This window comes from Leucopleurus acutus (assembly GCF_964270905.1).
Source record: "Leucopleurus acutus genome assembly, chromosome: 1".
Lineage (NCBI taxonomy): Eukaryota > Metazoa > Chordata > Mammalia > Artiodactyla > Delphinidae > Leucopleurus > Leucopleurus acutus.
In genome coordinates this window covers 49,584,472-49,601,820 of record NC_139142.1, presented here as the reverse complement: position 1 = coordinate 49,601,820, position 17,349 = coordinate 49,584,472, and the positions used below count along the sequence as shown (strand labels likewise).

Below are 17,349 nucleotides of genomic sequence, written 5' to 3'. Positions count from 1 at the left end.
AGCACTGGCTTTCTCTCCCCAAGGCTGATCTGGATACTGTTGCTGCTGAGTATCCAACCTGCCAATAGAAGAAAACAGATACTGAGGCACCGATCTGCACTGTCCTTTAAGGAAACCAGCTGTTACTCAGCGGGTAGAGATTGTCCCTACTGGAACTGATACTAACTCTAGATATGGGTTTTGCCTCTTCTGCCAGCACCACAATCCGAGGGATTTACTGGCATGGGAGTCCACACAACATCAGACCAGGGGCCCATTTTACAGCAAAGGAGGCATGACAGTTAGCACACGGCCATGGGATCCACTGGTTCTACTACCTACCTCATCATCTACAACCAGCCAGCCTAATGGAATGGTGGGATCTGTACCCCGGCCCTTCAAGGGTATATGCATTGAACCAGCAGCCACCACATGGTGCCACGTCTTCAGTGGCTGATTTGTTGGTTTGGGAACCAGGAGTGGAAGAACACTCTCGTTTGGTAAAGAAAAGCTGCCTTGATCCCACATTTTCTCCAAATGCCAAGAACCCCGTGGTAGACACCCTGGCTAATGGCTTAGTTTTGGGAATGGCTAGAAGAGGGGAGGAGTATCAAAAAACCTGGAGTTACAGGTGAAGAGGTGAAGTTAATTTATTTTAGGTCGGCAACAGAAAACATGGACAGAACAGAACGTGCCAGGCTGGTCCTCTGGCCAGAGACCTGGGCTGAGATCTCTTGTGGATTCCTCTCAAGACCCAGCCCAGGATGTGGATGTACACAGCGGAGGCTTAAACTGTTTTACTGACTAATAAAGTATATGAAAAGTACTAGGAAAGAAGCAATAGTACAAACGAGATCAAAATGAGAATTAACAATGACACGGCCAAATATTCATGCAGCAACGTACTGATAGTTATAAAACAAATGATTAGATTGGTTTTTAGGTTTTTGGTTTGGTTGATAGTGTCAGTTGGTTCAGAAACTCACCTTTCATTATTCTAACAAAAAGAGAAATGGAGTTCAAAGATTTTTCAACAGGGCAATCTTACACCAAAGCATTTTTACTACAGTGCTTTTTAAAGTTAATAAGTAACAAAGAAGATTAATAATTAGCAAGAAAATATGCCTGTTGAAAGCAAATTTGTGGCCTAAAACATCAATCCTGCCAAACAAAAAGGTGAATTAAAACATTAAAAAAGTAAGAATGAAAGATACGAGCCTGGCCCATTAAAAAAAATTTTTTATTGCATGTAAAAAGTACTACTTTCTAGTGTGGTTTGAATATTTGATAATAACTATATGTAACATAGTTGTCTACCTATAAATCATTTTTGCTGGAAATAAAATTAAGTGGCAAAGGGGTTCCCTGGTGGCACAGTGGTTGAGAGTCCACCTGCCGATGCAGGGGACGCGGGTTCGTGCCCCGGTCCGGGAAGATCCCACATGCCACGGAGCGGCTGGGCCCGTGAGCCATGGCCGCTGAGCCTGTGTGTCCGGAGCCTGTGCTCCGCAATGGGAGAGGCCACAACAGTGAGAGGCCCGCGTACCGCAAAAAAAAAATTAAGTGGCAAAGAAAGCAACAGAATATATTTCTTATCAATGTGCATTATAAAATCATTTATTCAGCCTCCTCCTGTTCTATGATATTTTATTTTCTAGAGTAAGGTGTGTGGCAGGATGTGTGTAAGGGCGTTTAGAGCACTGACAGATGATGGTATGCGCTTAATCTCCTTGCAAACTGGGTATTTTTAAAAAGGTAAAGGGCCAGCTTGTTGATTTCTGCTTCTTTTGTTCTTGAAGTAGGAGCACGGCAGCTTTATTTCTTAGGAGTTCACTACACAGCGGGAACAATCTTTCTAGACAAACACACTCTGAGTTAAGCCAAAAAAATCCTCTAATAAACAAACAAAACAGTCTGTTACTATTTGCAGTTAGTATGTTATCTTGTAAAAATAAAATCAAACAGGTCTCCACTTGTCGAACAAATAGGGAGAGAGGATGATAACGGGTTTTGTTTGGTTTCTATCATTGTGGGCAAGGGAATGCTTCCTTTGTCCTCCAATTGACAACCAGTTTCCATAAACTCCCAACACCTACATACATTAGTAATGAACCTGGAGGGGTCAGATCTGCCAGTCTCTAGTGAGAACATCTGCATACAATAAAAGCTGTATAATCGAAAGGTCCCACACTGAGCCTGCAGGTCAAACATTGTCTGCTGATGTGTTTTGTTTGGGCTGAAAGGTGTTAAAAATTTTTTTTTAGATTTCTTGTCAACATTTTAAAATCATGTTGCATTCTCACTAAAAGGAACCAGGGCTCCTTGGAGAAACGGCTGATTCTAGAGCTGGGGCAGGATGAGCCTGGAGCATTTCGTTGTGCCCCACAGTAAAGAAGTACACAAGGAATGACAGGCACCTGTCAGCCCAAGGAGCTGGGTCCCAGGAGCCTCAAATGGACAAATGTGTGACAATTTGAGCATCAGAAAGAATGACAGTGATGACCTGTAACACGGTGAATTTTTTAAAAATCCATAATTCACAGTGACACTAAAATCTGTGTGTACTGGGGGCAAGGGCGTGGGTGAAAAAGCTCTTTTTACAGAAAAATTATAACTAATGAATGTAGAAAGAATTGTTGAAATCACCATTTTACAATAACTCTTAGTATAATTGATTCAGGCAAGGATCATTGGGCGACAGTTGTTGGGGAGCAAGGCAGTCACACTGTTTCCAAGTATCACCCCACAGATTGCTTATTAATTATAAAGGGGAAAATGTTTCTTTACAATTGTGGAATATGACAGACCCATCTTAACCAAGAGATTAAAACTGAGAGCACCAATTACAGGACAAAATGATAACATGTGCTTCCCAAAGAGAACTAGTGTGATGGACACAGCCTCATCCATGTGTATCCTTGCTGAAAACATTTACCCTGTATCAAATCATGTGGAAACAGTGAGACTTACGTTGAGGCACATTCTGCAAAGCAGTTGACCTGGACTCTTCAAAAATGTCAATACCATGAAAGACGGAAAAAAGAATTTAAAAGTTAGAGAACTGTTGGACAGCCACATGTAAATCAATGAAGTTAGAACACACCCTCTCACCATACACAAAAATAAACTCAAAATGGTTTTAAAGGCTTAAACATAAGACATGACATCATAAAACTCCTAGAAGAGAACATAGGCAAAACATTCTTTGACATAAATCGTACCAACATTTTCTTAGGTCAGTCTCCCAAGGCAATAGAAATAAAAACAAAAATAAACAAATGGGACTTAATCAAACTTATAAACTTTTGCATAGCAAAGGAAACCATAAACAAAAAGAAAAGACAACTGACAGAATGGGAGAATGTTTGCAAACAATGTGACCGACAAGGGTTTATTTCCAAAATATATAAACAGCTCATACAACTCAACAACAAAAAAACAAACAACCCAATTGAAAAATGGGCATAAGACCTAAACAGACATTTCTCCAAAGAAGACATACAAATGGCCAACAGGCACATGAAAAGATGCTCAACACCGCTAATTATTAGAGAAATGCAAATCAAAACTACAATGAGGTACCACTTCATACCAGTCAGAATGGCCATCATTAAAAAGTCTACAAATAATAAATGCTGGAGAGGGTGTGGAGAAAAGGGAACCCTCTTACACTGTTGGTGGGATGTAACTGGTGCAGCCACCGTGGCAAACAGTATGGAGGTTCCTCAGAAAACTAAAAATAGAATTACCATATGATCCAGCAATCCCACTTCTGGGCATATACCCAGACAAAACTATAATTCAAAAAGATACATGGACCCCTATGTTCATAGCAGCACTATTCACAACAGCCAAGACATGGAAACAACCTAAATGTCCATCGACAGATGAATGGTCCTACTGTACAGCACAGAGAACTATATTCAGTACCCTATGATAAACCATAATGGAAAAGAATATTTTAAAAATGTATATATATGTATAATGGAATCACTGTGCTGTACAGCAGTAATTAACACAACATTCTAAATCAACAGTACTTCAATTTAAAAAGAAGTTAGAATACTGTTTTAGATTGAAGAAGACGATAGAAACATGGCAATTAAATGCAATGTATGCTCACTGATTAGATCCTGGATTAAAATATACACATACATACATACATATGTATATATACATATATACACACATATACATTATAATATATATAATAATAATATATTATTGAGACAATATGAGAAATTTGAGCACAGACTGTATATTAAATAATAGTATTGAGTCAATGATACATTTCTTGAGTGTGGAAATCACATTGTGGGACATAGAAAAATTTCTTCATTCTAGGAGATTCATGCTGCATACTTAGGAAAAATGTGTGTGTGTCAGCCAAAAAAGTGTGTGTGTGTGTGTGTGTGTGTGACAGAGACAGAGATAGAAAAGAAATGAAGCAGAATTCTAACAGTAGAATTAACTAGATTACTGAATCTAGTTAAAGATATGTAGGTATTCATTGTATTATTCTTTCCTCTTGTGTGCATATATATTGAATTTTTTTTCAAAACGAGTTATGGGGGAAAACCCAGGAGATCTTACACAAAATTTTGATCTCTGGCTTTAAAAAAAAAGACTCTGAAAGTCTAGCCCCCTTGCAGCCTGTGAGCTGGCTGGGCAGTGGCCACCCACTTCCCACAAGACAGTCTCCAGTTTGCCCTAGTCTCCACTGCTCCATCTTGTCTTGCATTCAGCCCACTCTACTCATTTATGTTACCATTGTGATTCCCCACAGACTTTTGAGTTTGTAATCCCACATAAACCATAACAGAGAATGCTGAACATGGCTAAAACAAGTTACAGAAATATGTTACTAATCTATTATGTTTCAATAAGCCAATTAAGCAATACGAAGAAAAGGGACCTAGAAATGGCACAGCAAGATTAAATTGTTAAAGATGTCACAGGATTTCCCCTGGAGACTTCTACTGAGTTGGGAAATGCTATTCAACTAATACGGGGGAAATATTCCTTCAACTAATACTAGGGGAGACGAAGCCTCCAGAAATTATGAAAACTCTGCTTAGATTCTAATGCTAGGGAGCATTTACATGGTACTCTGCTAGCATTCCATGGAATGGGGCCTTGACACAAGAGCACGTGGTATTAAGCACTACATAAATGCTTTGAAAAACAGGGAACCTTGACAGTCCTGCTTCCCGCGGCACATTACCGTCACCAGGATGGTAATATGCCCAGCAGTGTTTCTGGTCCGATATTTTGAAACGGGGGAGACCACGTGAAGTGCTTCACCTCCACCTCCTCCCCTTGGAACCCCACCTTTCTGCCTTCCCACCTGTGCCTTTCTTTCTCCTTTCTCTACTGCTCTGCCTGTCTCCTCCTCTCTCCTCTCTCCTTTGCTACTGCTCTTTTGGACCCTCTACTTTCCTGCCCTGGCATCCTTAAGGCTGCTTGACTGCTGTTCGGTGTTTGTCCCCAAAGCACCCTGCTACCCTCAGCAACGTCAGCAAAGCAATGCCAAACAGAGACATAAATCATGGCAATAAGGTGGGCCAGGTTCCAGCGGGCACTGGAGCTTTTGCCCAAGGTCACCCAACAGCTTTGAGCCGGATCAGAAACTGCAGTTCCTAACTGTGGCTCCTGTCCCCGAGCAGTCACACAGCCCACAGCCTCGCTGGAATTTTTTTTTTTTTTTTTTTTTTTTTCTGTACGCAGGCCTCTCACTGTCATGGCCTCTCCCGTTGCGGAGCACAGGCTCCGGACGCGCAGGCCCAGCGGCCATGGCTCACGGGCCCAGCCGCTCCGCGGCATGTGGGATCTTCCCGGACCGGGGCACGAACCCGTGTACCCTGCATCGGCAGGTGGACTCTCAACCACTGCGCCACCAGGGAAGCCCTCGCTGGAAGTTACTGAAAGTGAGGAGACAGTAGGAAAACAGGGACTGCGCTGAACATTCAGCAGGTTACTACTATTCATGTTTAATTACAGTCAAATGAGAGCATGTTTCTGGCACACAGTACACACTCAACATTCTCATCCTCCCATACCCCATGGACCTTTTTCTTTTTCATATTTGTCACTCAAAAGAGTCTTTTTACACATTTTTCCTAATCATCTCTCAATGAAATTTTAATTCCAAAAATATACTGTATATATGTATATGTACTATATGTATATCTGTTCTTTATACAATAAAAATGTTAGGACCCAACTCCTAAGAACCAATTTTCATCTTCTTGGGGGTGACACTGCTCTCATGAAGAATGAATGAACTTTATTGTAATGTTTATAGTAAAGTTTTAAATGGACCTTTTCCCCCATGCTTATCTCCACCTTTGTTGGTAGCAAAGCATAACTTTGTGCCTGCTAAAATAATCTATAGAGTTAAGGAATAAGAATTGGAAAAAACTGATATTCCAGTAAGAACCCCAGGCTTCCACAAAAGCCATGAGTCTCAGCACTAAGGCCCGCTGGAGGCAAGGGCGGGATAAGCCCTGAGGACCAGTCTCTGGGAGACTTAAGAAAGAGTATAGCGTTTGGTGTACCACGATGGTTCTGAGGTGTGGGAGCAGCAAGGCATGGACATGGGGACAGACAGAACTGTGTCGGTATCCAGGTCACTAACCAGGAGGCCATGACAAGTCATCGACCATCCTACATCCATTAGTAAAACGGGATAACAAGACATACTTCCCAAGGTTTGTAAGCGTAGTTAGTGCATCCTAGGTAACAATCCTTGGCATTTCACCCAAGACCACTGAGTCACCAAATGGCAATATGATTCCGTCTCCTTGTTGTTGCTCTTGCTTTTCTCATCTTATGGAAGGAGGATAGTCAAACTTTGACTGATGTTGGTCTGATCTACTCTAAGGCCCCTGTACCGTCTGCCTCGCTGCCCAACATCTGCCCAGGGAACCTCATAGCTGCTGGCTGGAATTCTTTGATTCCTCTTCCAATAGTTCTACCATTTGCATCCCACAGAGAGAAGGTTCAGTAGCATAGAGGCTTGGGACCTTAGAAATACAATGATTCTGGGTTGGTTGGCTTGTGTTTGTTTTGAACCACACAGTTCTTTTCTTGCTGGACACACAGATATTCCCCAGGGGGCTGGGTTCAATTACAGCCACCTGCTTTATGCAGAAGCAGTACCCACTTCTCGCCACAGGCCTGTGATGCCAGACTTCTTGATTTAAGATGATTTCCTTTCAGCGACTGTCTCTCTCTCTCTCTCTCTCTCTGTAACCTGGCTTCTGTCATGACCATGGCGCCTCCTATCCAAAATATCTTTATATGCCTGGGACTTCCTTGGTGGTCCTGTGGTTAAGAGTCCATGCTCCCAATGCAGGGGGCCCAGGTTCCATCCCTGGTCCAGGAACTAAGATCCCACATACCGCAACTAAGCACGCATGCCGCAACTACTGAGCCCGCGCTCTAAAGCAGCGGTCCCCAACCTTTTTGGCACGAGGGACTGGTCTCGTGGAAGACGATTTTTCCACGAACCGGGAGTGGGGTGTGGGGTGTTTCTGGTGGTAATGCTGGCGATGGGGGAGCGGCAGATGAAGCTTTGCTCGCTCGCCCACTGCTCATCGCCTGCTGTGCAGCCCTGTTCCTAGGGGTTGGGGACCCCTGCTCCAGAGCCTGCACGCCGCAACTAGAGAAGCCCAAGCGCCGCAACAAAGACCCAGTACAGCCCAAATTAATTAATTAATTAGGAAAATGTATCTTTATATGCTTGAACCCTAGTTATGGAAAAGGGTTGAACCCTCTCCTGAAGGGTTCATGGCTCACAACACAAATCAGATGTCATACACCCCGCTAGAAGAAGTTCTAGGCCAATAGCTTTAAGACAGCTGTGGGTCCTGTTACGTAAAGACTAAGAAGAGTGTGTGGAAGGAACCTAGCAACATTCCAAATAAAGAAGAGGTGGCCTAATTTCCTAACTGGTCCATGAACTGGTCTTTTAGTATGCTATAATAGTTATTTTGGGTCATAGTCTAGGTTGGTAACTCAAGGTCATGGCTCCAGGAATTCTCTCCCTCCATTAGCATACAAATATACATATTTCTCCATATTAAAAACAACTTAAAAACTCTCTCTTGACGCCACATCCTTCCAAGCACACACTGTCCCATTTCTTGGCTTCCTTTTATAATAAAATTCCTCAGAAGAGTTGCCTTTATCACTGTCTTCACTTTGCTCTTCTCATCCTCTCTTGAACCCTCTCTGATGAAGCTTTCATCCCTACCACTCTACCCAAATAGCTCTCATTAAGGTCTCCAATGACCCTCATATTTTCAAAGCCAATGGCTAATTCTAAGCCTGTACTAAAGGTGACCTTTGACACCATTGAGCAACCCCCTCATTCTCGAAACATTTTCTTCCCTCAGCTTTTTTTTTTTTTTTTTTTTTGCCACACCACATGGCTCACGGGATCTTAGTTCCCAGACCAGGGATCGAACCTGGGCCCCCTGCAGTGGAAGTGCGGAGTCCTAACCACTGAACCATCAGGGAATTCCCTTCTCTCAGCTTTTAAGAACATTGCTCTCGGGATTTTCCTGCCTTGAAGATCACCCCTTCTTACCTCTTTTGCTGGTTCCTCAGCTTCCTGACCTCCAGATGCTGGAGCTCCAGGGCTCAATCTTTGGTACTTGTCTCTCCATTCCCCATGGTGGTAACTCCAACCCGGACTTTTCCCTGAATGCCAGACTTGTGCATTTAATTGCCCACTTTACAGTGGGTTTACACCTCAAATATAACATATCCAAAACAGAACTTTTGACTTCCTTTCCCCCAGATTTGCACCTGGGTCTCCCTATCACAGTGAATGATCTCTTCATTCTTCCAGGTACTCAATTGAAGAACTTTGGAGTCATTCGTGATTCCTCATCCAACCATCGGATTCCTATGCGCTCTTCTCCCAGAATAAATCTTGAATTTGACCACCTCCACTGCTGCCCCTCTGACCCAAACCCCATCACCTCACACCTGGATCACATCAGCAGTCTTCTAAAAGACCTTCCTGCTCATGGAGCTGGAGTAACCAGCAGCTAGAGGAACGCTTCTAGGGTATAAGTCATGCCAGGGCACCCCTCTGCTCAAAACCCTCTGCTGGCTCCCATCTCATTCAAAGTAAAATCCACAGTCCCTACCATGGCCCACAGGGCCCTCATATCTAACCCCCTCATCTCTCTAACTTCATCTCTTATGGCTCTCTTTCTCACTTCCCCTGCTCCAGACACACTCATCTCTTTGCTCCTCCTAGAACACACTAGAACACACCTAGAACACCTCACTTGATCTTGCCTTGGGGCCTCTGTCTTACTCTTCCCCTTGCTTGGAATGCTTTCCCCCTAAATAGCGGCAAGAGTCACTCCTTCACATTTCTGCTGGAATGTCTTCAAATGTCATTCATCAGGAAGGCTCTTCCTAACCACTCTATATAAAAAAGCTAGCCCCTCCATCACCTCTACCCCCTTATCCTGCTTCATTTTCACCACTTGACATATAATCATTTGTTTACTGTTAGTCTCTCCTTATTTGTGAGGACAGGAGCCTAGAACAGTGCCCGGTACATGGCAGGAGTTCTGTAAAAACTTGCCAAATGAACACATGTCAACTATCTTACACACAGGTGTCTCATCAGAAACACTGACTGAAAATATTGACTTCTTTCTTTTTTTTCCACAATGGAAAGTGAGCTTGAGAAAGGGTAGGATAGTTGCTTTGAGCTCAGGTATGGCAGTATAATTTTATTACTGTCACTAGAACGGTACTTAATGTTCTTAAAGTAGAGTACAAGCTGACTAGCTTTAACTGGAGCAATTGTTTATTTTTCTAAAGCCTGGAAAAAATAAGATTCAAATGAAAACATTAAAGGGTTGACTATAGTAGGACCTCTTGGTGAAGAGCGAATTACATTTAGTTTAGGGAGCAGTTTATTAGCACAAATACTGAATTTATCTCATAAAAATGTGTCACACTTTTTCCCCCAAATGGCATGAAGTAATGTTATTTGAAAAGTGTTTCAATTTTTCAGAAAAAATGTTTTCTAAAAATATTAGCAAAATAGGTTTCTTGATAATAATTATTATCTTTAAACTCATTTACCAATGTATAGTTACATCTTCATATATGCTTTCACATCAAGAACGAGAAACACTGTAGATGTGGTGCCTTAATAATTATGCAGTTGACTGCTGGACAATTCACTCCCATGATCTTATCTGCTTAATGGAAACAACTGTAATTTTTAAAAGAGTCTGACAGCAACTATTGGGAGTTGCTTTAAATCATTAAATAAATGGTTTAAAAAACATACAAGCAATTCTCTGAGGACAGATACATGCCAAATTCTATTATAACTTAATAGACTTCCCTGGTGGCACAGTGGTTAAGAATCCACCTGTCAATGCAGGGGACACAGGTTCGATCCCTGGTCCAGGAAGATCCCACATGCCGCGGAGCAACTAAGCCCATGTGCCACAACTACTGAGTCCACGTGCCACAGCTACTGAAGCCCATGCACTCTAGGGCCTGCGTTCTGCAACTACGGAGCCCTCATGTTGCAACTACTGAAGTCTGCTCGCCTAGAGCCCGCACTCTGCAACAAGAGAAGCCACCGCAATGAGAAGCCCGTGCACCATGACGAAGAGTAGCCCCTGCTTGCTGTAACTAGAGAAAGCCCATGTGCAGCAACGAAGACCCAACGCAGCCAAAAAAAAAAAAAAAAAAAAAAAATCCAAGGGACCATTCAGTTCTTTTGTGGTATTAGTATTTCGTTGTATCAGATAGATCCTATAAGTAGGACATCATCTGATCTGGGGAGTCTCTTTGTTCGCAGACATAGTACTAACTTTCATGAAATTTAGGCTGCACAGAACAGCTGATGTCTTCATTTTCATCAATGGATAGTGAAATGAGAAAAATAAGGGCAATGATCTCTCTCTCTCTCTCTCTCTCTCTCTCTCACACACACACACACACACACACACACACACACCCCTACACTCATACACTCTCACACACCTGAGAAATGTATATAGAGAGAGATGTTGTTTTAGTTGTCAACTACTCTCTCAGGAAGACTGCTTTTTTCTTAAAATTGGGTCTTTCCTAGTTTTTCTAAAATATTAAAACGTCCTTTCATTTATGAAGTGATGGTGATAACCCAGCCTCTTAAAATGCCGACCAATCTGTAAACAAAAAAATTTTTTTTTGGAAATTTTATTGATCCATGAAATTCAAAAGTCTGCAAATGATAACTTTCTAATAAAAAATCTTGGCTGGCTTCCCTCTTTTCACATGAAAGCCAGACTCCTCAGCCTGGCATTCAAAGCCTTCTACATCTGGTCTTAATCTACCTTTCTTGCTTTCCTTATCATAAGAGCAGTCTGGGCCTCAGCCCTTGCTTGTTCTCACCTGCTAAGGTCACTGAGGTACCTTCAGCCTCAGTCTTCCTAGTTCTTGACCTTAGCAGGGGTCATTAACAGCCCCAGTTCTGGGAGGGGTGTGCAAGGAAATTCCTAGGAACTCACACTCACTGAGCCCCTGAGCCCGTGAACCTGGGCCCATGGAACTGTGCTTGGTTCCGGTTTAGTATTCCCCTTCCGTGGGCCCTAGAGCTCTGCCTTGAATGCAGCTCAGATGGGGCCCTAAAACACTAGCCTAGACCTCAGCAGTTTCCTGTTCTCAGAGACAACAACATGTCCCCAAGGCAGGCTCCAAACCCCAAAGGCCACCTGGGACCAAGGTGAAGCTATGTGCTAATCATCACTTATCCGAGGGCCAGACCTGTTTTCCAAGAAATTCCTCACACCCCCTCCTAATGCACGCTGGCTTCCTTTCCTTCTCTTTTCTCCCAGGCCTATTAGCCCAGCAGGCATCTTGGCTAAGACTTTGGGGTTATTACCTGTGTTCCTTCAATATACTGTTTTCCACTTATGCACCTCTTTTTTCCCTAGGAGAGACTGTCTGCCCTGAATGCCTTATCTCTTATTCCATGTCTCCCTAAACATTTCAAAGTCTAGTTCAAGCAAGCCTCCAAACACTTTATTTAGAGGGTTCATGACAGGCATGGGGAGACAAGGTGAATGACACAGGCCCTGCCCATTAGGAACCCAGTCTATTGGGTGTAAGAGCTGAGGGGAAATTCATCTTCCACCGGTTAAGCATCTGAAAGACAGGATGTACAACTTCACGTAAACATTGTTTTAGGTACAATGGAGCTCCATAAATATTTACTGAATAAGTAAATGGAGAAAGTATGACTTCATTTAACAAAGCCTCAATTCATTTATCCAGCAAATATTTAAGCACCCATTATGTGTTTGGAATATCACAGAATTCTGAAAAGTTAGGGCTTGACGGGACAGGCTCTACTGATAATCTAGTCCCATCACCTGATACACATCAGGGGCATCTCAGCTGTGCACTTGATTTTGGAGAATGGAGTGCTGTGTGCTTTGTACTCAGGCTCCTGTGCACTCAACTGTATCCTTCAGAGGACATCAATATTCAGTTACTCATGAGAACACATCTGACTTCCTAATTTATTGGCAACATCTACCCTTCCTAAGAGTTTATTTTGTTAACATCTTTTTTTCAATCCAACAATAACATTTATTGGTATTACATGCCAAGTGGTTGATACAGAGATCTAGAGGCAAGGTCCCCATCCTGGGGGAACTGAAGTCATTCAGGGACTAAACTCGTAAACACCGTATTGCTAAAGAATAGTGAGAGGTTTCAGAGAGGCGCTTGCAGGTGACCTTCAGAATCAGAAAAAGAGTATCTCTCCACTAGAAACAGACTGGCTTTTCTTTGGAGTAAATGGGCCCTTTGAAATACAATTATCACCTTCTCCGCTAGGGAAAGCCTGAGAAAGTGAAAAACATCCATGGGCGCCAGAGAAACAGTGAGACCCTCTCTCTCCCTGTGTAGAGAGTGGGGAGGGCAGGGCAACCAGGCGGTGGGATGGGCAAACACTGCTTGTCTCGCTCTTTCCTAGGAGAGTACTTCACAGGGGCTTTGGAAGTGTCTTCTCAGAACTGACAACATCCAGTTGGTAAAGAATGTCCTAGACCCAAATAAAGAAAGTCGTCCCCACCCGTTTTAATTTATCCAGAGCCCTCCACTTCCCATTTGGGGTCCTTATCCAGAGATAACCCCACACACGCAATTCATGGGGAGAAGAAGACTTTTAGAGAGGCCTGGAGAAAATGGAGAAGCAAAGATGGGAGAAAATCCCCTGGATGTTCCATTGAGCTCGCACGAGGTTGCTCTTTCCTTGTTGGATAGTTAGTTGTACTTGTCAGAACACAGAGGCCCTAACTGTTTAAAACCAACCCCTATGGAGAAAGTTAATCTGTTGAAAGTTAACCCACACTGCATTCATTACAGGACGCATTCTACGTAGGGTAGGATTTGGGTTTCATCTTCACAGAAATTCAGAAAAGAAGGAAAGATACTTTCCTTCTTCATTTCCATTCCAGGAAAAAAATACTTTCAGCTTATAAGAAACAACTCCCCTCCCCCCCCATGTCATGGTCTCCAAGAGTTAACTGATGAACATTTTTAAAGCAATCATTTCACTTTTTTTGAGAAAAATCCTTCTTCTAGAGACAAGACGTTATAAAGGTCAGCCGTAGGTAAATGTGAGGCATGATGAAAACCTGTCAGCTTTCTAGCTGTTTGAAAACAGGTGAATGATTAATTCTCTTCATGGACTCAGAACATCAACAGAAGCTAGTCTAGAAGTTTAAAAATCATGGAAAGTTCCTGTACTATAAAAGTTGATGGCTTTTCATGAACCAGATCTACAGGTGACATGGGAAAGAAGCCACTGGGAAGAAAAATAAAATATTCCACAGCAAGTCTGAAAGTGAATACCATCGTTCCCTGCACTTAACGTCTCCACTTTATAATTCATTATATAATTGGTGACTCGCGCACAGATGTCCCATTTGTGTCACTGAGGACAGAAGTCCGTGAAGGAAGGAGATGTGGCCACATCTCAAGGCATTTATTTCACATAACACGACTCACTTTAATTTTGTTAGTCCATGAAACTTCACTTTAAAGAATCCATTACCAGGACTTCCCCGGTGGCTCAGTGGTTAAGAATCTGCCTGCCAATGCAGGGGACAGGGGTTCGATCCCTGGTCTGGGAAGATCCCACATGCAGCAGAGCAACTAAGCCCGAGCGCCACAGCTACTGAGCCTGTGCTCTAGAGCCCGCGAGCCACAACTACTGAAGCCTGAGTGCCTAGAGCCGGTACCCCACAACAAGAGAAGCCACTGCAAGGAGAAGCCCGTGCATCTCAACGAAGAGTAGCCCCTAGAGGGGTGGGATAGGGAGGGTGGGAGGGATACACAAGAGGGAGGGGATATGGGGATATATGTATGCATATAGCTGATCCACTTCAAATTCAAAATTGTAAAGCAATTATACTCCAGTAAAGATGTTAAAAAAAAAAAAAAGAGTAGCCTCCGCCGCAACTAGAGAAAGCGTGCACTCAGCAATGGAGACCCAACACAGCCTAAATAAATTAATTAAAAAAAAATCCATTACCTTGAGCATGTGGATTTCTCGAAGGGCGATTTTCTTTATGACAGGGTCATCTTCTGATTCCAGAAACCTCTTGATGGCCACAATCTGACCCGTGTCCCTGTTTCTGCATTTGAAAACAACTCCATAGGATCCTTCGCCAATTTTCCCAATTTTTTCATACTTCTCCATCACAGAAGAATAAATCTTTTTTAAACGGATCTTCACATAGTTTGAAAATGTCGCTTATAAAATCTTGGCATGAACACACTGCACTAGAGCTTCACTCAGCGATGGGTCTTTGTCAAGGACCTAGAACAGAAGACGGCACTCGTTACAGAATTAGGAACCGACCCATTCCCTTAAAGCCTCGCCCCTCAGCCGTGGCCACTTGATCAAGGGTGACAGCCTGGAGTCAGCTGCCTTTGATAACTCAAGTTTAATCGTCTGTTATATACCCTGCAAGTTAAAATGTAACCCGTCATCCTAAAACGAACTGAGTTGTAAGACAATCTATCTTTTTAATGGTAAATTCATCCGATCTAAGACACATGAGCTGGCTGGAGGACTGGGAAGGGTAAGGGCTTCCCCGGTTCTAATATCGGGTTTCATTTCCCTTCGCGCGCGGCGGCGGCGGCGAGGCCCCGCCGGAGGGGAGAGCCCTGCGAGGCGCGCGCCCCGCGCCCCGCGCCTCCTGAGGCGGGCCCGGAGCTCTGTGGGAAGCAGGGACGCGCCGTCCCGCCGCTGGGCGGGGCCACCTGTCCCGCCCCGCCGCTGCTGCGCGGCCGCGGGGAAACCCGCCAGCGCCGCCCCGGCTTCCCACCCGCGCCCCAGCCCCCGCCGCGCAGCCTCGAGCGGCGCCACGTGGCGGCCCGGCCCGAGCCTCCCTCCCCGCCCAGGACTCACGGCGCCGCAGCTGTCGGGCCGGCTAGCTCCTGCCTCGCCGACTCCCGCCCAGCTCGGTCGCGGCCGGCCGGCCGGCCCGCGATCCCTATGGGAATCGCCCCCCGCTCCGGCCTGGCCAGGGCGGGGCCGCAGCGCCCCGGCCTCCCTCCCGGACCCGGTTGCCGTCCTTGCTGCGGCGAAAGGCCCTGGTGGGCTGCCTCGGAGCCCGGGAGAAGCTGTTCTGGACGTGGGCCCGGGTCCCTGCACGTCCCTCTGCCGGGGAGAAGAGGCCTATTGCAAACTCCAGCAGGTCGTGGAAGACGCAGCTCTGGCAGAGTCTGCCGGGAAGACGCCTGCGCTAGGAGCCCCTCACCCCACGCAGCCTGTACCACACCGTGTGATAACTGTGATTACTCCCCTGTATTCTCCGCGAGACTGTGAATGCCTTGAGGGCAGCTTCTGTGTCTCTCCTGGTCAGTGCTGTAGCAGCCAGTAATGAATGAATGAGAGAAAGGGGGAGAGGAAAAGAGGAAGTATGATGACAGTACGATGACTGAAATTGGTTAGAGTCTGCACGTACCCCCACTAGCTTGGGAGTTGGGGTGGGGTGGGGCGGTGCTTGACCATTGACTTCCACTAGAGCTGGGCTTATAATGTGGGAGATGGAGGCTTACAGAGCCTGCCCTATCTTACGTTCCTTATTTACATCCTTCTCCCGGCTGGCTCCTACTCGCTCAGGTCGAACGGAGCACAATGATAGAAAATTAACGGACTTGGAGGAAATCACGAAATAGGGTAATTCGCCACTGGGCAGATTGCCTCAGTACTTTATCATCTATCCCATTCCATATGCCCAGCATTGAGATGGGTGTTGCCTGGAAGCCATAGCTGAGGAGAGAAAATTTGCATACTGCCTACTAAACGGGGACCAATCCTGTGCCAAGCAGCGTGCCACTAAATGTAAATCAGGATAGGGTTCAGGAAGGAGCTGGAGCTGGGAGGAGAGAGATTGGTGGCTGCCTTGAAAATGGAGTGGCATATAGATGGAGTCCAGGGATGGGCTGGAGGTGAACCTCCCAAAAATGGTTTGCAAATGGCGACCATTGATGTGTTTTCTGTCTCTATAGTTATGCCTCTTCCAGTATGTCATATAAATGGAATTATACATTATGTAGCCTTTTGAGGCTAATCTTCTTTCACTTAGTATTAATATATTTGAGATTCATCCATATTGTTGCATTTATCAGTAGTTCATTCCTTTTTATTACTGAGTACTATTCCATTGTATGGATATTGTTTATCCACTCCCAGTTGAAGAACATTTGAGTTGTTTCCAGTTTTGGTGATTATAAACCAAGCCACTGTAAATATTCATGAATGGTCTTTTGTGTGAACATATGTTTTCATTTCTCTTGGGAAAACAATACCTAGGAGTACTGCTGGGTCATATGTTAAGTATGTGTTACTGTAAGTGACTGCCAAAATGTTTTCCAAAGTGACTGTACCATTTTACATTCCTGCCAGCAATGTTCCAATTTCTGCCTCTTTGCCAACACTTGGTATTCAGTTCTTTTGACTCAGTCATTCTAAAAGGTGGGTAATGGTCTCTTGTGGTTTTAATTTGCATTCCCCTAATGACTAACATTGAGCAGTTTTTCATATGCTGATTTGCGTTTTCTTACTTACAAGTTCTAGAAGGTTTTTGTAAATTCCTTGAGCTTTTCTATGTAGACAGTCATCTACAAATAGGGACAGTTTTAGTTTTTCCTAACTGGTATGCCTTTTCTTTCTTTTTCTTGCCTTATTGCACTTGGTATGTCCGTCCTCCAGTGTAATATCAAATAGAAGTGGTGAGAGCAGACATCCTTATTACTGATCTTAGGAGGAAAACATTCAATCTTGCACCACTAGGTATCCTGCACTAACTA

At 44.2% G+C, this 17,349-nt stretch overlaps 1 protein-coding gene across 1 annotated transcript in view; it reads right to left on the bottom strand.

Moving 5' to 3' along the window:
* The window catches only part of CDKL1 (cyclin dependent kinase like 1), a 63,238-nt gene extending 48,342 nt beyond the window's left edge, over nt 1–14,896 (bottom strand). Inside the window, exon 1 of the mRNA XM_082845446.1 lies at nt 14,561–14,896. Within this exon, the coding sequence (XP_082701572.1) occupies nt 14,561–14,728 (168 nt within the window). The 5' untranslated portion in view covers nt 14,729–14,896. The remainder of the gene's footprint in view (nt 1–14,560) is intronic.
* Nucleotides 14,897–17,349: the final 2,453 nt, after the last annotated feature.